The sequence below is a fragment of the Bos taurus genome, chromosome 12 (assembly GCF_002263795.3).
Source record: "Bos taurus isolate L1 Dominette 01449 registration number 42190680 breed Hereford chromosome 12, ARS-UCD2.0, whole genome shotgun sequence".
In the NCBI taxonomy this organism is placed as follows: domain Eukaryota; kingdom Metazoa; phylum Chordata; class Mammalia; order Artiodactyla; family Bovidae; genus Bos; species Bos taurus.
The window spans coordinates 12,922,228-12,943,660 of NC_037339.1; the positions used below are offsets into that span (position 1 = coordinate 12,922,228).

The 21,433-nt window shown below is 43.2% G+C and overlaps 1 protein-coding gene across 1 annotated transcript; it reads left to right on the forward strand.

The window, feature by feature from the left end:
* The first annotated feature begins 1,170 nt into the window (after window positions 1–1,170).
* Window positions 1,171–10,950, forward strand: FAM216B (family with sequence similarity 216 member B). Its single transcript, NM_001076315.1, is given in 4 exon segments — window positions 1,171–1,577; window positions 4,017–4,128; window positions 7,966–8,086; window positions 10,166–10,950. Coding segments are annotated over 3 exon segments (438 nt in total). The 5' UTR covers window positions 1,171–1,577; window positions 4,017–4,029; the 3' UTR covers window positions 10,384–10,950.
* Window positions 10,951–21,433: the final 10,483 nt, after the last annotated feature.

Consider the following 21,433-nt stretch of genomic DNA (forward strand, 5'->3'; position numbering starts at 1 on the left):
ACTGGGATGCAGGAGATGGAAATCTGGGGGAGAGGAGAAGGGGAATGACTGCTGCTTGCGCTTGTAACAGCGGCAGCATCAGCGACCATGTTAGCAATGGCAGCAGCCAGGCCAGCGACAGCGGTAACAGCAGCAGTAATAAGGTGTCAGAAAGAACATAGAAGCGAGACTAGCGGGTGAGTACCAGGTCCTGGGGTGCTGTTTCGGCAGCAGTGGCCCAACAGAAGCCGCCTCTGTGGCCCAGTGTTCATGGGCTCTGGCTGAAATCATTTCTCCCTTTGACCGCCAGCTCTAGGTACAGTAGCAATTTAGTGCAATTGCCAATCTTTGGATTAGCTAGCCTTTCTTATTCTGCTCCCATGCAGGCCATTCCCAAACTTTTCTATTTCTTATCTTCAGCTCCCTCTCAGTGAAACGCCTAGATCTGTCTCTGTTTTCCCTACCTGGCAGGGAGTGATGCATGTTGGTATGAATCTGCGTGTGTGTGTAACTGTCAGCAGATGTGGTGAGGCCTAGAAGGCATTTCATCACTTCCTAGAAAAACATTCAAGGGAGACTCAACAGACAGTGTCAACTCTGCAGACAACTGATCTCTCTCTCTCAGTCGAGAATCACCTCTCTGACCTGAATCTGAGAGGTTTGGGGGTATTCACTGGCATTTATAGACTCTTGCTTGTATCATGTTTATTCCCCAGAAGGTCTGCACTTAAATTATTGTGGGAAAATGCAAACTGTTTTTGTTGAGCCTTTTCTCTTTTAAGCTACACAATTCATCACTTTTATCTCTCTATATTTTTCTTCCCTTTAGCCTCTGAAGAGTCTTGAATTCGTGGTTTTCTTTTTTGCTATTTCCTCTTCCATTTTCCCTTGGAACTCTTCATTTTTGCAGACAATCTGAAAAAAAGTAGTCTGTAGTCATAACGCTAGCCCAGAGGAAGTGATAAGATTGCTCTCATGAGTCAGGTTACAATGGGAGGCTCACGCTGATGACGTCCATGTGGGCAAGAATCTTGTGCCATAAGTTCTTCATCACGCGCCCTCAAGTCAAGATCAAACATGGAGAATAGCACACTACTCCAAAAACTGAGAACAGAACATTATCTTAACATATGGGACCACTCCATAGATCACCACAAGTTTATGCCTGTAATCTGTATTTAGGAATTATTCCCTCATCCTTCTGAGCAACAGGGATGGGGATTACTGATTCTAAGTCTGAGAAATACACATATAATGGGCTGTTGCTCTGATGGATCTCTTGACCTTTAATATTCAGTCTCTCTGTCTCCATGTACTTTTCTCCCTGGTGTCTGCACTGAATGCAGATATGGTAGATTAGAAGTGGACACTTAATTAGATATAAAATTTGGGGGGAAAAAAAGATAAAAGATTAAAGTGTGCAGCTGCATGTTGCCTAGAAGCAGGGAAAGGCGAGCAGCCAAATCTCCCAGCTCTTTGTTTCATCACATGATGTCGCTTGGATATCAGCTTATCAACAAACAGGATTGTACCGCCACCACCCCATGAAGAAAGAGACCTTGCGGGAAAACTACACTGAGGGGAGATTACAATACAGGGTAAGTTTCTTTTAAGCAAATCTGTCTTTTGGTTTCAGATATAATTTTTTTGGTAGATATTTCCTCCCTGAGCTCTGCAAGCATTTTAATCAAACTTTATCAAGCACAGACCACTTGATTCAGTAAGATGGATTTCCTTAGCAACAGCCCAAGGAAAGCACACATGAAATGCTGCCCTAAGAAAGATTGTCAGTCATTTCCTGATGCTATTTGAGAAAAGAAAAAAAATCTTTCCAGCTTTGAAGAATATTTATGTTCTGCTCTACAGACCTGGAAAATGGGAGGAGGGATATGGAGATGATTTGATTACAGGGTAGAGTGTAGGCGTCTATCACCATCAATATTAAAAGAGTGTATCTTGGTTGGGATGGTTTCTGGAGAGCACATGGAAGGAAAGCAATATTGAATAAAATAGTTTAAATTATAAGTTTATACTGAGGAAACAAGACACACAAAGATGCCGACTGACATTCCCCTAATCAATTTCTCTTCTGGAAAATCTGAGCCTTAGCTCTGTAAACTTGGAACCAGAGATTTCTCCCATGTTAAAATTCTTAAGTGCGTGTCCTGTGGTGCTCCTGCATGCACATGTGCGTGAGCATACAATGGGGTAGAGGAGAGAGGAAGAACTGGCCTAAAGTGAGAGCATTCTATTTTCAGATCTCAGCTAATCATATTATATATAGAATGGATAAACCACAAGGTCCTACTCTATAGCACAGGGAATTATACCCACCACTCTGTAATAAACCATAATGGAAAAGTATGTGAAAAGCAATGTATATATACGTACAACTGAATCACTCTGCTGTATAGCCAAAATCAACACAACACTGTAAATCAACTATACTTCAGTTAAGTGAACTTTTTAAAAATTTCAGGTAATCAAGTAAACCGATGAGGTAGACATCGTTGGCAAGGGCAGAGGAGGGAAGAGAGGAGAAATGCTGGGATTTCCACTCTGCCATGTCAACCCTGCTCCAATATGTTTATTCTTTCTTGATGGCTAATTTTTAAATTATTCTACACACCTCAGATTCTAAATCCTGAATTGTGTGGAAAGGAAATGAGACTTAATCATAGCAGCTGTGGCTCCTTCATTCTGTATCTTTGTCAGGTTAGAAACATGGCCAGATTTAACAGCTTCTTTAATAGTACAAGGCTGGAAAAACAGCAAATCTGAATGTGCAAGAAATGGAAAATGATGTAAAGATATATATACTGCCATGATAAATCACATTTTCAAAGGTTATTAAATGTGCTGGGGAGGTGCGTAACAGAGAGAGGATGATCTCCCTGTTCTAATATCACAGTGGATGTACACGGGGAAAAAAATAGTAAAATGAAATCAATCAAGTGACAACAATAGTTATGCACTGTTAAATTATGGATGATCGTATTTCCTCTTCTATTTTTAAATTTTCAAAAATGATATATATTACTTGCAGAATCAGATAAAGTAATAACTATTATTTAGAGTTATCAAGAAATAACTGTTAAGACCTGATGTGGTTTTACAACCCACCTGTCCCAAATGCAGAGTAAGCAGAAAGACAAAGGACTCTGATTTATTCCCTTGGGTTGGGTCCCATGACTTCATGGCAAATAGACGGGAAAAAGTGGAATCAGTGACAGATTTTATTTTCTTGGGCTCCAAAATGACTGCAGTGGTGACTGCAGCACAAAATTAAAAGACGCTTGCTCCTTGGAAGAAAAGCTATGATAAACCTAGACGACATATTAAAAAGCAGCGACATCGCTTTGCTGACAAAGGTCTGTATAGTCAAAGCTATGGTTTTTCCGATAGTCACGTAAAGATGAGAGAACTGGACCATAAAGAAGGCCGAGCACCGAAGAAGTGATGCTTTCAAACTGTAACGCTGGAGAAGGCTCATGAGAGTCCCTTGGATAGCCAGGAGATTAAACTAGTCAATCCTAAAGGAAATCAATCCTGAATATTTACTGGAAGGACTGATACTGAAGCTGAAGCTCCAATACTTTGGCCACCTAATGTGAAGAGCCAACTCATTGGAAAAGACCCTGATGCTGGGAAAGATTGAGGGCAGAAGGGGGCGACAAGGGAAGAGATGTTTGTATGTCATCATCGACTCAGTGGACATGAGTCTGAGCAAACTCCGGGAGATACTGAAGGACCAGAACCCTAGCGTGCTGTTGTCCCTGGCTACAGCAAAGAGTCAGACACTGCTTGGTGATGGAACAACAAGTAAGGGATGAGAATTGGGGAAACGTGCAGAATTAAGAAGTCTGGTGAGGTCCAATTCCATGAAATCATTTGAGAAAATGTCTTTTCCCTTGAAATAAATAACATCTATCTGTTTACTTGTTTACTTGATTGCTTACTTACTTAGGTACATCCCCCCAAATTGTTTGAACAACATGAAAATTTATGCTGTGCTTTGGCTTTGTTATTCCTTCCAGATACAGAATAAAGATGGGAGAGAAATGGAAAAGACAACAAAAGCTGTGCAATGTGCCACATATTCCTCGCATTCGAGTCCCTCGCTCTGCCTCTGACACGCCATTGTTGAAGGTACAGCATGTTATTCGCAGGTGGAGGGGCCTTCTCTGGCTCTTCTGCAGGGGGTGAGGGTTTACCTGGCATTAGGGAGAACACAGGGCTCGACGCACACCCTCACTGTGTGTCGACAGTGTGTCTGAGAGAATGAAGGAGCACTCGGATGATCTAATCCTACATCCGTCCCCCTTTAGGAACGCTTCCCCTCAAGGAAAGCTAAGCAATAGGGTGACAACATCAAAAATGTCATCTGCTATCTCACGGACTTAGAGAATGAACTTATGGTTGCCAGGGGGCAGGATGAGGGGAGGGGATGGGTAGGGGGTTTGAGATGGACAGGTACACGCTGCTGTATTTCAAATGGGTAACCAACAAGGATCACTATAGAGCACAGGGAACTCTGTTCAACGTAATGTGGCAGCCTGGATGGGAGGGGAGCTTGGGGGAGAATGGATACATGTATATGTATGGCTGAGTCCCTTCCCTGTTCAACTGAAACTATCACAACATTCTTAATGGGCTATCAGATCAGATCATATCAGATCAGTCGCTCAGTCGTGTCCGACTCTTTGTGACCCCATGAATCGCAGCACTCCAGGCCTCCCTGTCTATCACCAACTCCCGGAGTTCACTCAGACTCACGTCCATCGAGTCAGTGATGCCATCCAGCCATCTCATCCTCTGTCATCCCCTTCTCCTCTTGCCCCCAATCCCTCCCAGCATCAGAGTCTTTTAAAATGAGTCAGCTCTTCGCATGAGGTGGCCAAAGTACTGGAGTTTCAGCTTTAGCATCATTCCTTCCAAAGAAATCCCAGGGCTGATCTCCTTCAGAATGGACTGGTTGGATCTCCTTGCAGTCCAAGGGACTCTCAAGAGTCTTCTCCAACACCACAGTTCAAAAGCATCAATTCTTCGGCCCTCAGCCTTCTTCACAGTCCAACTCTCACATCCATACATGACCGCAGGAAAACCCATAGCCTTGACTAGACAGACCTTTATTGGCAAAGTAATGTCTCTGCTTTTCAATATGCTATCTAGGTTGGTCATAACTTTCCTTCCAAGGAGTAAGTGTATTTAAAAAAAAAAAAAAAAGCTTTTTTTAAAGCCCACACCTCTGTGTTCTGAGCTGTGTTGGCTATACCCCAATACAAAATAAAAAGTTTAAAATAAAATAAAATCAGAAAAAAAAGCATTATCTATTACTTCTCATTTAGGAAGATGGTATTCTCCTAAGGAAAAGAACTATGCTTTTTTTTTTCCCCCTTGTAAAATAAAACTATAATTTTTAAGGTTCTATCTTATATAATGGAAACTCCCATTGCACTTTGGAGCTTTGCTCTTGAAATGGCTTGCAATTTTCATGTTATATTGTTCTCAATCATTTGAAAAGGCTTAATTAGGGATCTATTCTCTTCTTCAAATATATTATCTTTTAAAACATCTAATTCGGAAACTGTAAAACTGAAATAATATCTTAAGTGTGAAGTACTTGGCTCAGCTACTTGCTCTCTGAATATATTTTTATTATCAAGTTTAAGGTCTCTAGATCTTAAAAAAAACTGACAGATTTCAACACCACACAAAATGTTTTAACAGATAAAATTCACTTAGCTTATACGTAATTATCTTAAGTTTACTTTTTACTACATGGTTATCAACTGGTTTTGAAATTCTGTCATTGCTTTGAATGTTTTAGCCTAAGGTGAAATTATTTGGGGTTTCCCAGGTGGCATTAGTGGTAAAAAACCTGCCTGCCAATGCAGAAGACATAAGAGACATGGGTTCGATCCCTGGGTCGGGAAGATCCCCTGGAGAAGGAAATGGCAACTCACTCCACTATTCTTGCCTGGAGAATCCCATGGACAGAAGAGCCTGGCAGGCCACAGTCTGTGGGGTCACAGAGTTGGACACGACTGAGCAGCTTAGCATGCACACACACACGAACTTATTTCACCTTGATTTTTCTAAAGCGTTGCTGCCACTTCCTCTGTTTCCTCATCTCTATATATGCGGCAGGTATATAACAACAATTGCGGTGCAGCCCTTCCTGTTCCTCCCTGCAGTAGGTGGTGGCTTTCCAAATGCTCTCCTTACCAGCAGTCTGTCTTCCCTCAAGGCCATTCTGCCTGCAGGTCCAGGGTGGTCTTTCTAAAATGCAGATCCAGCCAGCTCACAGAATGGCATTTGGGCCTGGGTACTTCTTGTCTGGGGGCACTGGGAGGCTGTCTCGTGCTCTGTAGTATGTTCAGCATCCCTGGCCTCTAACCCCTGAATGCCAGCGGCAACCATCTTCCTTCCCACCATCTCTGACAACCAAGAATTTCTTCAGACACTGCCAAATGTCCCTTGAGGGTCAAAATCACTCCTGTTGAGAACCACTGCCTTAAAGAAAGACCAGTGGTTCTTCATAGTAAAGCTAATCTTTAACCTCTTAGTGTAGCATAAAAGGCTTCCGTGATCTTCCGCTGTCCACTCTAGAGGCTTTTCCAGCTCAGACTCTATATCCTGGTTAAAATAATTTTTTTGTAATTGCAGTGAAAGTGTTAGTCGCTCAGTTGTGTCCTACTCTTTGTGACCCTATGGACTGTAGCCTGCCAGGCTCCTCTGTTCATGGAATTCTCCAGACAAGAATAGTCGAGTGGCTTGCCATTTCCTCCTCCAGGGGATCTTCCCAACCCAAGGCTCGAATCCGAGTCTCCTGCACTGCAGGCAGATTCTTTACCGTCTGAGCCGCCAGGTTAAAGTTTAAAAAAAAAATGCCAAAAGTCTGATTCCCAATATATTCAGATATTTTGTACCCCAGAAGAAAATCTGTACCACTTTCTCTTTCTAATCAGCCTTTCTTTTTCTTCTAGCCTGGTGGTTCCCAAATTTTATGGCAGAGTGTCAAAAACCACCCAGACGTCACCAGAGTCCTGGGTCCACCCCTCCCCATGTCTGATTCTGTAGGTCTGGTGAGGCCTGGGAATCTGCATTTCTCACAGATTCCTAAGCGATGCCAATGCCCTTTGAGAATTCATATTCTAGCCCCTTTAGGGAATCTCTCCTGACAAGGCAGACTCAGACGTGTTGGTCTTCTCTTTCAGGAAGCTTCCTTGACTCCTTAACATGAGCTTCTATTCCTTCTCTGTTTTCATAGCACTTTTTCACTAATGACCTTGAATGCTTATCACATTACCCATCCACTCATCTATCTTCTCTGCTTAAGCTGAGAGCTCTGAATGGAAAGTTCTTTTACTCTCCAGAGGCCTGGCACACTTCAGGCCCTGGGCAGATTCTCAGTCTACCTTCCTCAACAAGGATTATAACAGATCAGTACAGGTTGTTATCATTGTTCAGTCGCTAAGTCTGACTCTCTGTGACCTCATGGACTGCACCACACCAGGCTTCCCTGTCCTTCACCATCTCCCGGAGTTCCTTCAAACTCATGTCCACCAAGTCGGTGATGCCATCCAGCCATCTCATCCTCTGTCATCCCCTTCTCCTCCTGCCTTCAATCTTTCCCAGCATCAGGGTCTTTTCCAATGAGTCAGCTCTTTGCATCAGGTGGCCAAAGGATTGGAGCTTCAGCTTCAGAATCAGATATTGAAAATCCTTGGATCTCCCTCAGCCTAATACTGTGACCTACCTATCTAGAATCTTTTTTTTTTAACTCATTTTCACCATTACAGATGCCAGTGGAAGACAGTTTAAGTAAACTAAGGGAGGTGAAAGGAAACTCACTGAGAGAGGGACAAGGGGAGGGAAACAGTGGGAGAAGCATCTTATTTCTGTGCAAGTCAGCTCTGAATACATCACACTCTGATCCTCAAGTCCAGCAACTCACCAGAGTCCCCCGCTGTGCTCTGGCAGGACCTAACCCAGGGGCAGCAGCGCTACTTTTACAGCATCATGAGGATTTACAGCCCCAGGCCCCAGTGGGAGGCCCTGCAGGCCCGCTACCTTCACAGCCTTCAGCACCAGCAGCTGCTTGGTGAGTTTAACTACCTGACCGGAACCAGGTGCCTCAGGAAGGAGGACTCCGATGCTACAGCTGGAAGTCGGGTTTCCAGATAAATAATTCAAGAAGAATGGCCTCCTGTCAGCCTGCTGTTTTATCAACACGGTTGGCAGGTCAATTTAAAGACGATTTTCTCTGACAATAAAAAGCAAGGCTTTATGGGGAAATTAAGAGGGCTTAAAGAAATTGGAGTAGGGTTTGTTATCAAATGTCAACAACTCTCTGAGATTTACGAGCACTTGATCTAGTAGAAGCGGCAATGGGCTTGGGCAGAGATGATCTAGGCTAACCCACTGCTCAGCCCATCGCTGGTTGTGCAGACTCACTGGCTTATTTGAGTCACAGCAATAATGCTTATGTTTATTAAGTATCTACCGTGTTTCCAACACTGTGCTATGAGCTCTACACGGAATATCTCATTTTCATCCCCACTTTACTTCTGTGGGAAACTGTAGCTCAGACAGGTTACAGGACTTGATCAAGATCACATAGAGAATAAACATCAGTGAGGAGCATCACACCAAAGATCACGCATCTTCACCCCAAGGTCTGCCATCTCTCTTCTTCCACCAACCACATGGGACTTTATGAACCAAAAAGAATGGTTGTGGAAAGCCTTCGTAGATTGTAAGCAACAGTCTATGGAAAGGTAGTTATTAAAATCCCTTTCTTCTAGGAGATGTTCTCAATCTCTGCCTCCTACTTATTACGCTCTTCTAACTCCAACAGAGCCTTTCTTCTGTAAACACTCACGTGTCTTAGCACATCTATCTTATTAGTGTTGTTCCTGTATTTGCACAAAAGGAAAGCGCGGTTTTTGCAAATGATTTAAAATCAAGAAAAATCAACAATAGCATTTTCCTTTTGTGCAAATACAGGAACAACACTAATAAGGTGGAAGTGCTAAAGACAAGTGAGTGTTTACAGGAGATCTCTATTAGCTGCCCAAATAGCTTGGTCAGTAGAGCATGAGACTCTTAATCTCAGGGTTGTGGGTTCATGCCCCTGTTGGGCAAGGTTCTGTTTCCCAGCTGGTGCTAGTGGTGGAGAATCCACCTGCCAATGCAGGAGATATAAGAGATGCGGGTTTAACCCCTGGTTCGGGAAGATCCCCTGGAGAAGGAATTGGCAACTTGCTCCAGTATTCTTGCCTGGGAAATTCCATAGACAGAGGAGCCTGGTGGGCTAGAGTCCATAGGATCTCAAAGAGTTGGACACATGAGTAAGTTAAACAACTTGACCAGGGTCATGGAACTAGTAAATGGCAGAACCAGAATTTAGCTGGATCCCCATGCCTGACAGAAAGCATGAGGATTATCATCTGGTAGCCTTATTTGTAGAGTAAAACTGCACAGAAGCCAATGAAACCAGAAACAGAGATATGCAATATTTAGTGCACATAAGACACTTGTCTATGTTATTAAAATACAGTCTTCCAGGGATTTCCCTGGTGGTCCACTGGTTAAGACTTTGAGCTTCCAATGGAGGGGCATGGGTTCGATCCCTAGTCTAGAAATGAAGATCATACATACCATGCAGTGGGACCAAAAAAAAAAAAAATACAGACTTTCAAGCTTAACCTTCTGTGTTTCTGACTCAGAAGTTCTTTGAAATAGAGTCGGAAACACGCATTTTTAAAGAGCGTTATTAGTATGGCCTGAACCAAACGATTCTTTTGTGCAGGGTCTGCAGACTGTACTTTAAAAACACTGAGACTGAATGTATCTGTTTCTATCTGAAGCAAGTTTGCTATTAAAGATAAGCAATTCATGTGAAGATTTCTCATGGCTCAAGTCCCTCTCCAAATATTTGTCTATTTGGCAATAACTACAGACTATTATTCATTTAATTAATTTATTAACTTATTCAATGAGAAATGTACCAGAAGAAAAACATACCTCATAACCTGAAAAACTGTACAATCTGAGAATGCTAAAATAATTGTTTCTACCATACAAAGTAGAAGGAATTTTGTGCCTATGTGGATATTTGCAGAGTTGTTTGCTTTGTAAAGCTGTTGACTTTGAAGTTTATCTCCTTTCTTCCCTCCAGGCTATATTACTCAACGGGAGGCCTCGGCCTGTGCGGCTGTACTAAGAGATTCAACCAAAAGGGCCTCAGCCAAGGCAGGTCCTCATAGAACCGTCCCCCAGAGAGCCGCGGGCAGGACAAGAACACAGCCCTCAGCAAGACCTGTGTGTGTGATTCCACTCAGGGCCCGAAGCACAAGGCTCCCATCCCTCAGGTCCAGGGCTGTGCACAAGCTCTGAACAAGTGGGCGCCCATGTTCCCCTAGCATCTAGTGAGCATTGAGTGCTTATCTGTTGAATAGGAGTCAATAAAAGAATAACGTCTAATACAAACCCCACACCTGGAAATAATCTCTCCCATTCACATGCATTTTACCAGCGAGAACAAGTAGAGAGGTTTAAGAGCAATGGAGCTAAGACTAAGCAGGCCTACAGTGGGAGAAGGAAAGGGTGCGATGAATGGAGAAAGTAGCATCATCGCATACACACCTACCGTGTGCAAAACAGACAGCTGGTGAGAAGTTGCTGTGTCACACAGGGAGCCCGGCCTGGCGTTCTGTGATGACCCAGATGGGAGGGACGGCGGGGAAGCTCAACAAGGAGGGGATATATGTACAGTTATGGCTGATCTGCATTGTTGTACGGCAGAAACAAACACAACATTGTAAAGCAAGTTTCCTCCAATTACAATTTTTTAAAGAGTAAGCAAGGCATGTAAACCCATGGCTGATTCATGTCAATGTATGGCAAAAACCACTACAATGTTGTAAAGTAATTAGCCTCCAATTAAAATAAATTAAAAAAAAAGAGTAAGCAAGGCTTTCATTCCAACTGTAATCTGTAGAATAAAATGACTTTCGAAGCTTTTGGAGTAAAAGCTTCCTTTGAATTAGAACATTCCTGAGAAATCCCAAGAACACTGGAAGAGGACAAGGGACCAGAGGGTTCAGGTCCTCTGCCACTGGGTGGACAATTTTGCAAGCCCCCTGCTGTGCATACTGAAAATAAGCAGACCTTCACAGAGGGGACACTGGGCATGCAGGGCTTCTGGACCACACCATCTCAGCAGTTGCTGGACTGTGCCTTTCCATGAGCTCCTTCCCCTCAACTTCCCCATCAAACATTCCCCATCAAGCATTCAACTTGGACCCAAATCCTCTGGTTCTTGCCTAACTCAGTCACTTTGTAGCCTCTTGAAACTTATCAACCTGCTGCAGCTGGGTTCCTTCTACACAGCTGTAATTGACCTTGGCACAGGGAAGAGGATTCATGCACATATCTTCCCCTGGCAGCTGAAGATAGTCTCAGCAGCAAAAGAAATAACCCCAAAGAATGGACCTCAAGTCAAACCTTTTTACGGCCTTAGTGGTGTTAAAATTACTGTTGTTGTTCAGTCACTAAGTCATGTCTGACTCTTTGCGACCCCGTGGACTGCAGCCTGCCCGGCTTCCCTGTCCTTCACTATCTCCAAGAGTTTGCCCAAGTTCATGTCCACTGAGGAGAAGGAAATGGCAACCCACTTCAATATTCCAGCCTGGAGAATCCCATGGACAGAGGAGCCTGGCAGGCTATAGTCCATGGGGTCACAAAGAGCTGGACATGACTGAAGTGACTTAGCATGCATGCATGTCCATTGAGTAGGTGATGCTATCCAACTAGTTAAGTCTACACAAATAAGCAAAAAGCGAGATAACAATGAGTCAGATCACCATACAAATGGCAGAGTATTTTGTTAGTGACATTTAATAGTTATATCACTAGTGATTTTTTGTGGTGTTAAAAGTAAGTCAGCAGTGCTCACAGAAAGGCAAAATGTAAAAATGCCTTTCTTCATCTAATTTCTAAATGTTCAACCTGTTTCTCTCATTCAAATCATTCAATGACATTGTCAAGCCTATAAAAAGGAGTTGGTTGAGATGGAGTATTAACTTGCTTGACAAGGAATATGCTAACATTGATCTGAAAAGAAGATGCTGCAATCTCAATAGAAAAAACTCATTGACGATCATCATCTTCATCCTACAACTATTAACAGAGAAGATGTAAAAGTTCTTGTGAGATTCTGAAGACTCCCAGTACTGGTTCTGAGATCGGATCTACTTTTCTTTGGGAGGGACTAGAGTGCGTGGTTGGAAGTCTTGGGGAAGCCAGTGCTGACTGTGCTGGGTTCCTACAGTTAATCACAAAGAAGCTTCTTCATCTCTGTAAATCCAGGCCCCAATTCATGTATTCTAAGGAACTCTATGTTTCTAGGTTAAGAATTGTTGTGAAAGTGAAAGTTACTCAGTTGTGTCTGACTCTTTGCAACCCCATGGACAGTAGGTCCCAGCCTCTTTTGTCCATGGAATTCTCCAGGCAAGAATACTTGAGAAAGTTGCCATTTCCTTCTCCAGGGGATCTTCCCAACCCAGGGATCAAACCCAGGTCTCCTGCATTGCAGGCAGATTCCTTACTGCCTGAACCACCAGGGAAGCCCTTTGCTGCTAAGTCACTTCAGTCGTGTCCGACTCTGTGTGACCCCATAGACGGCAACCCACCAGGCTCCCCCATCCCTGGGATTCTCCAGGCAAGAACACCGGAGTGGACTGCCATTCCTTCTCCAATGCATGAAAGTGAAAAGTGAAAGGGAAGTTGCTTAGTCCTTTGGGTGGGCTTAAAAGGAGAAAAAAGAAAAATCAAATGGAACTGGGGTGGGCTATATAGGGTAGCCCTCTTAAGGCACAGAGGTTTGTGGTTGACCTAACTTGGCCTGTATTAACCATCAAAGGAACATTTATCCTTCTGAAACTCCTTGAAAGTTCAGCTTAGACCTTTTCTGATGGACACAGATATTTGCTATGAAAACCTTAGCTAGTGATGCAGAATATCAAGAAGGCCACTTATAATTCTGAGCAGCATTCCTATATCAAACACTTCAGAAGGGCAGCAGTGGAGAAACAGACATAGAGAACAGACTTATGGACATGGGGAGACAGGAGGAGAGCGTGAGATGCATGGAGGGAGTAACTGGGAAACTTACATTACCATATGCAAAACAGATAGCCAACGGGAATTCCCTGTATGTCTCAGGAAACTCAGGAGCCCCTGGTGGCTCAGACGGTAAAGAGTCTGCCTGCAGTGTGGGAGGCCTGGGTTCAACCCCTGGGTCAGGAAGATCCCCTGGAGAAGGAAATGGCAACCCACTCCAGTATTCTTGCCTGGAGAATCCCATGGACAGAGGAGCATGACAGGCTACCATCCATGGGGTAGCAAAGGGTCAGACACAACTAAATGACTTAACTTTCATTTTCTCAGAAAACTCAAACAGGGACTCTGTATCAACCTAGAGGGTTAGGATGGGGAGGGAGGTGGGAGGGAGGTTCAAGAGAGAGGGGATATACGTATACCTGTGGCTGATTCATGTGGAGGTTTGACAGAAAACAACAAAATTCTGTAAAGCAATTATCCTTCAATTAAAAATAAATTAATTAAAAAAAAAACTTCAGAAGCACCTTGTTTCCAATAGAGAATTGTGAAAGCTAATTATCAAGTGGATGGTACAAGACACAAAAGAACAAATAAATCGAAGTTGGTGCAGAAGGTCCCACTTGTTGGATCTCTCTTCTGAGAGGATAATGTCACACCTATTGAACCCCACACCCAAAGCGTATGAGGAATATGATTGGTTGTGATACTGGAAAAAGGTGATTACCTGGGGGGTTTCTGAGAAAGATGGTCGAGAGAAAACTAAGGATGAACTGTAACTTCTAGGAAGGTCTACAGTGCTGACCTATTGGAGACTCTATTGCTTGTCCCTACAGTGTCAATAGACATGATCAGAATTTAAAGCCCTTGTGACTACTGACATTTTCAGTGATGTGACTAGCACCACAGACCAGGGCTGGTACCCAGAACTAGCGCCTGGTCTGTGGTAGGCAATCAATAATACTTGTCAATAATTATAAAACATTGAAAGACTTGGCAAATCAGACTGGCCTATGAATTTGTGCTATTATTTCTGGGGTTCCAGGAGACCACAAGTACTTTCTGTTTGTGAAGAACAGTGCATAGGAGCAGTTCATCCAGATGCCAGCGATAGGGCTGCATTGTCTGGGAAGGATTTTAAGACAATAATAAAGCGGATTAAATGTTGGTCTGCGTTCTGTCATCACTATAAGCCAGCAATTCTAAACCATATGAATGACAAAATATTTCTTTACCAAAAATCTTTTTGTTGGCCTAAGGTCTAAACAATTGCTGAGCTTACTGTTGAGTTTTAATAGTACATATGTAAGCTCGAAAGCAACACATTTTTATTGCTTTTCCTTTAATAATCATTTGATTCGGACAGAAAGTAATTCCGAGAATTCCAAAACCATATCCGTTCACATATCTCCAACCACTCTGGCGCTATGTATTCTCACATTTAAACGAAAGGTTTTGAATGAACAATGACCAATTATTACACCGTGATCATAAAGACAAAAGAAAAAAGAACTTGAATTACTTCTTTACATGGCCACTTAGCCTTTTTGTTCTTTTAAACACTTTTATTCACGTATAATTTATACGCAGTAAATGTACTCAAAGTTCAATGAGTCTTGACAAATGAATACAGTCATGAAACCACCACCACAATCATGATAGAGGACAGTCGGTTACCCTAAAGGTTTCCTTGTGTACTTCCATAAACAATCTCCTCCCTCAAAGTCTGGCCCATGATAATCACTGACCTGCTTTCTATCCCCATAGTTTTGCCTTTTCTAGAATTCTCATAATTAGAATCAGGGTAGACAGTTTTTTGATTCCAACTCCTCTCACTTAGCGTGATGCCTGTGGGTCGCCGTGAGGCCTGTGTAGCATTCCATTGTATGGATACACCACAGCTGCTTTTCCGTTCACTTGTTGATGAACATCTGGATTGTTTCTAGGTTTGGACCATTACAAATAAAGCTTCTATAAATGATTTAGTGTAAACTTTTACGTGAACATAAGTTTTTATTTCTCCTGTTTTTCCGTTGTCTGGTCATCTCCAACTCTTTTCTACCCCATGGACTGCAGCATGTCAGGCCTCCCTGTCCCTCACCACCTCCCGGAGTTTGCCTAAGTTCATGTCCACTGCATAAGTTCATCCAGCCATCTCATCCTCTGATGCCCTCTTCTCCTTCTGCCCTCAATCTTTTCCAGCATCAGGGACTTTTCCAACGAGTTGGCTGTTCGTATCAGGTGACCAAAATACTGGAGCTCCAGCTTCAGCATCAGCCCTTCCAATGAGTATTTATTTATTCCTCTTGAGTAGATACTTAAAAATATGGCCCCTGGGTCACACGGTAGATTTGGGTTTCACTTTATAAGATAGTGCCATAGTGTTTCCCAAAGTGGTGACACCGTTTTGCCTTCCCACTAGCAAGGTATGAGCTCTAGTTGCGCTACACCCTTGCAATGTCAGACATTCTAACTTTTGTATTTTAGTGACTGTTGCTGCTGGGCAGAAGAGAACTTGGGTAAGTGGAAGGTGTTGTCACTATCGGTTACAGTCACAATCTTACTGGAAGCCATGGCAAATTTCAGGGAAAGAAGTCATGATAAACATGAGGGTGGTGATGGCAAGAGTCATGAAGATTCAACAGGAGAAATTTCAAAGTTTAAGAGTCAATCCTGATAAGGCAATTCTCCAGATGAGTTTTAGAGAAGGAAGGGTTTGGAGGAGACAAGGAAGAAGTAAAAGAAGTAACCCCTGTAGAAAAGACCACCCCTGGGCGAAACTATGATGTGCTTCAGTGTGTCCTGAGTACGTTTTCATTTTCCTTATTTGCACTGTTCTTCAGGTTCGGCAACAACACCACCCCCACCCCCACCACTGCCCAAATCTTTAAGGGCTGTATTAGTTACCTATTCCTGCAGAGAACATACTCCAAAACTTAGTGGCTTAAAACAATGATATTTACTGTCTCAGTTTCCATCGTCAGGAATCTAGGAATGGCTTAGCTGGGTCTTCTGGCTCAGTGTCTCTAATAGATTGCAATCAGGGTGTCAGCTGAGGCTGTGGTCTCATCTGAAGATTCAACTGGAAAAGTATGCTTGGAAGAGCTCAGCTTCTTGGGTGCTGTTGGACTCAGAGCTTCAGGTACTTGTTGGAGGTTACCTGGAGGCCACCCTCAGTTTTCTGCTCCATAGGCCCCTCAATAGGGGTAGAAATATCAGTGCATCTCAATAAGCCACAAATGGCAACTTGTTTCATCTGAATTAGAAAACAAAAGAGAGCAAGAAAGAATGCGGGGTAAGGTGGAAGTCAGTCCTTTATAACCTGATCTTGCAAATGACCTGCCAACATCTTTGCTATGTTCTACTACTTCCAAATAAGTAACCAGGTCTGGGCCACACACAAGCGTAGGGGATTACACAAGGGCATGCATAGCAGAACTGGGCCGGGTGTGGGGGGGAATCACTGGGGACCATTGAAGAAGTTATCTACCAAAGCCAAAACTAGGGTAAGTTGAGTAAAGTGCCTGGGGTCCAAAACGGAAATAAACACTCATTTTTGCACAATTCCAAGTGTGACTCTTAGGTAGTCCCTCCTAGGCACCTCACTGAGGCTCTGCTGCCTCCCACATGCACCCTCTACGATGACCCTGATCACCCGCTCAGGGCTCTTTTGCACAGACATCCAGTCTGAGCCTGTCTTCTCAGATGACTGTCCCATCCTATAGACAATCTTTAGCTGCCTGTATGCTGCTCACAAACCTGTAACTCCAGACCAGTTGAACCCAGAAGACTGATGGTATTGACCCTTGATTACCTCACCACCAACCAGTCAGAACAATGTCTATGCCACAACTCCCCTTCCTCACCCTGTCTTTAAAAACCTTTCTCTGAAAACCATCAGGGAATTCAGGTCTTTTGAGCACTAGCTGCCTGGACTCCTCACTTGAAATCCTGTAATAAATGCTGCACCTTCCTTCACTGCTATCTGGTGTCAGTAAATTGAATTTACCGCATGTTGGCAAGTGGACCTAAGTTTGGTTCAGTGACAAAACTCGACTGTTTTGTGTTCAAATCCTGAAACATGCTGTTGAGGAAAAAGGAATTTCAGATAAGCCTAAGAGATTCAATAATTAATACTAGTTGATATATAATCTATACATTTGGAGCAGTATTAATCAAAATACAATCCATATAACCAGACTCACTGAGGATGCTTAAGGTCAAATTCTTAGGTCCTGAAAGGTTGTTGCTGAACCACGAAAGATGCTGGATTGTTGGCCTCCGGAGAAGAATTCAATCTGGGGCCAGAGATGAGGCTTGATTGCTCAGAGCTTTTGTGTAATAAAGTTTTATTAAAGTATAAAAGAGAGAAAGCTTCTGACATAGACATCAGAGGGGGACAGAAAGAGTTCCCCCTTCGCTAGTGTTAGCAAGGGAGTTATATACTTTTTAATTAGTTATTACAATGAATCAAAAGAATGTCTGGAGGTTGTAAAGGTCTTACTAGACTCACTCCCATACTTTACATTATAAGATAACAGGATTAGCCAGAAGGTTTTGAGGAAGGAGAAACTATCCTCAAGCAGGATACATTGTTGTTATATAATCCTTAGTGAAAAGTGAAGTGGCTCAGTCGTGTCGGACTCTTTGCAACCCCATGGACTGTAGCCTATCAGGCTCCTCCATCCATGGGATTTTCCAGGCAAGAGTGCTGGAGTGGATTGCCATTTCCTTCTCCAGGGGATCTTCCCGACCCAGGAATCGAACCCGGGTCTCCCGCATTGCGGGCAGATGCTTTACCGTCTGAGCCACCAGGGAAGCCCTAGAATAGTCCTTAGTACAGAGTTTAAACTGAATTGTTTGTTGTGTAATCATCAGTTTGAGGCTTAAAGATAAAAACATTTTATGTGACTAAAGAATGTAGAGGAAAAAACAAAGTTTGTCATTTCCTCCTCTTTGAGAATTCCAGACCCCTCTCTCCTTGGGGACCCCTGGACTTCTTATCAACCTGCCTAGGCACTGACTCTCTCAGTCCCATCCTAGACCCAGTGAATCAGAATCTGAACAACAGCATCCCAGGTGATACTTGTGATTGCTAACATATAGGGACTTCCCTGGTGGTCAAGTGGCTAAGATCAAACAGAGTTCAATCCCGGTCAGGGAACTAGATTCCACACACTGCAGAGTTCAAACACTACAAAAAGATCCTGCAAGCCAGAACTAAGACTCAGGCAGCCAAATAAAAAAGTCAATATCTTTAAAATATATGTATATAACTGCCCCTTGCATTTGCTGAATGACTTCAGTAGACATTATGGGCTCAGTCGCTCAGTCGTGTCACCTCCTTTGCAACCCCATGGACTTCAGCTCACCAGGCTCCTCTGTCCACAGGATTTTCCAGGCAAGAATACTGGAGTTGGTTATCATTTCCTACTCGACAGGATTTTCCTGAACCAGGGATCAAACCTAAGTCTTTTGCATCTCCTGCATTGGCAGGTGGGTTCTTAACCACAAGCACCACCTGGGTGCTTTAACCTTAATAAACGGAATTTTTGTTTGTCAAGTTCAGCAAAAATTTAGAGGCAAGGCTCCATGATGAGAGAGGTTTTCAGGGAAGGGGAAGCATCTCCGTAGGAGTCTTCAGTAATTCATGTAAAATAAACTGCTTATTTTTCTTACTCAGAGTCAGGTCAAATCAATGGTATGTTATAACGGGTACTTGCATCAAGTTAGATGATTTATTCTTACTATACTTGGCATTACTATATATGGATTAAAATTCCAACAAAATGAATCCTGACTTGGTTTTATCTCCCATTTCCTATTTTGTGACAGAGGCTATGGGAACCTGGCCAAGAGTCGTACACCTTCTCAATTAAAATGAGTTGCTAATTATATCAATGCTGTAGAAGAAACCATTATACCAGCCTGCAGACCTTTATAGTCCATTGCCTGAAATGTAATCAATCCCTATGTTAGAAATCAATCCTTTGCCTCTCCAGAGAACTGTCCTTCATTTGTTTCCACATTAGGGTTTTCATACTGTGCAAGTTACACGATGGATTCCATCAGGTCAGAAGTAGGGGAAACTTGTTGCTTTGAAAATCACAGGTGTCAGAGGCAATTCCCCAACTGGAACTGAGCCAAACACTGAGATGTGACATGGTGTGAGCTCCCAAGCATCCTCCTGGCTCACGGAGCAGCACAGACCCAAGGGGAAATGAGTACCTGTTTATAAACAGGAGGGTCTAGGGAAAGAAATGTCCTACTTTAAAAATAATCAAATGAGTCCAGAAGAATGATCAAATTGACCTGACAAGGTATTATAGACAGTCAGTGATGTTTGGGAAGCCCAGTTTTGTATAAGGGGGGAAAAAAAACACGCCACTGTAAATAGATTCCTTATTTAAATTCAATCAGCTATTATAGCATGTGTTGCATTATGTAAATAAGGAAAGACCAGAGGGTAAAGCTCCATAAGTCAGGGGATCTGTTTGAAGCACACCTAAGACTGGGTTGGGCCAGGAGGAGTGAAGCTGGGGAGGCCAGACTGTGTGTAGAAGTCAGGGACGAGGTGTGAAATGTGGCTCCACTTCCTAACTGAGGGGTCTAAGAGCTGAACAAGCTGAGAAGTACGTCAAACGGGTTATGACCAAAATGATGGAAGGATTATGAAGCCAGATAAGAAGTTAATTAATACCAAAAGAATATATGCATGATCTAGGGAGGGCGTCCCTGGTGGCTCAGTGGTAAGGAATCTGCCTGCCACTGCAGGAGATACAAGGCTTGACCCCTGGGTCAGGGAAGATACCCTGGACAAGGAAATGGCAAGCCACTCCACTATTCTTGCCCCGGAAATCCCACGGACAGAGAAGCCTGGCGGGCTACAGTCCGTGGGGTCACAACGTGTCAGACATGACTTAGTGACTGAGGACGCGCTCGCGCATACACACACACGATCTATGGAAGTTAAGTGACCTTTCATTTTGGGAGAGAAAGTCAGGTGTTACCGTTCAAGTTGTCAGGCACTTTTCCAAAAGAAGGAAAAGGGTATTCCAATTCAGTTTCCAGTTCCAATGTGTGGGATTTCCCCCCAAACCAAGCAATTCTCAGACACCAGCTGGAATTTGTCCCACACATTCAGCTCTGAGTCTACCTACCTGGTAGGTAAGCATCACATTCCACAGGTTGAGGACTCAGTGCTACAAGACTGCCCACACTTCGGATGCCAACTCCAAGGCGTCTGGGTTGTTAGCTGCTCATTTCACCAACTGGCTGTAAATCAGAGGTTCTCATGAACCCCCTCACTGGGTTCAATTAATTTGCTAAAGCAGCTCACAGAACTCAGGAAAGTATTTACATAACTAGATTGCTGGTTTATTATAAAACGATATAATCCAGGAAGGGCTATACAGAAGAGATACACAGAGCAGGAAGGGGCTTGGAGCTCCCGTGTCCTCTCCAGGTGCCTCTGTTCCTGCCTCTCCACCTGTTCACCAACTGCAAGCTCTCTGAATCCTGTCCATTGAGGTTTCTATAAGAATTTCATTAAGTAGGCATAACTGATTAAATCATGGGCCCCTGGTGACTGAATTCAATCCTCAGCCACTCTCCCTTCCCTTCCTGGAGGATGGGCGGGTGGAACTGGAAGGTTGGCTCCAAAGGTTCCTTGGGTACTTTCCAAAAATCACCTCTTTAACATAATCAAAGATACCTTTATTGCTCTCATCACAGGAAATTCCAAGGGCATTAGGAACTCTGTGCCAGAAATAGGATGAGGACCAAATGTGCGTTTCTTATTATAAAGCACAACATTACAGGCATACATGAAAAAAGAAAGTCATTTTAGACTTGAACATAATTCTTAAGATAACCTACATAATTGAAACAAGAATTAAAATAAACCTTACATATTATTTCAAAATTTAAATGTTATGATTAATATCTCATGGTGAGATGAGCTACATAAAGCAGTTCTTACATGCTATTTAGTCATTCACCTATTTGCAGTGCCTGAGAGTGAGTGGAAATAACATCTATTAACGATTACAAGCAATTAGGTGTGGCTGAAGTGCACATACACACAAGTAGTGGGAAATAAGCCCAGGAAGAAATTACAGCCCAGTCGTAGATAAATTTTAATTAGCAGACAACAGGGAATCACTGCAGTTGTTTTTATAAGGACACCTGTTGCATTCTGCACGTGTGCTCAAATGCTTAGTCATGTCCGACTCTTTGGGACCCGATGGACTGTAGCCCACCAGGCTCCTCTGTCTATGGAATTTTCTAGGCAAGAATAGTGGAGTGGGTTGCCATTTCCTCCTCC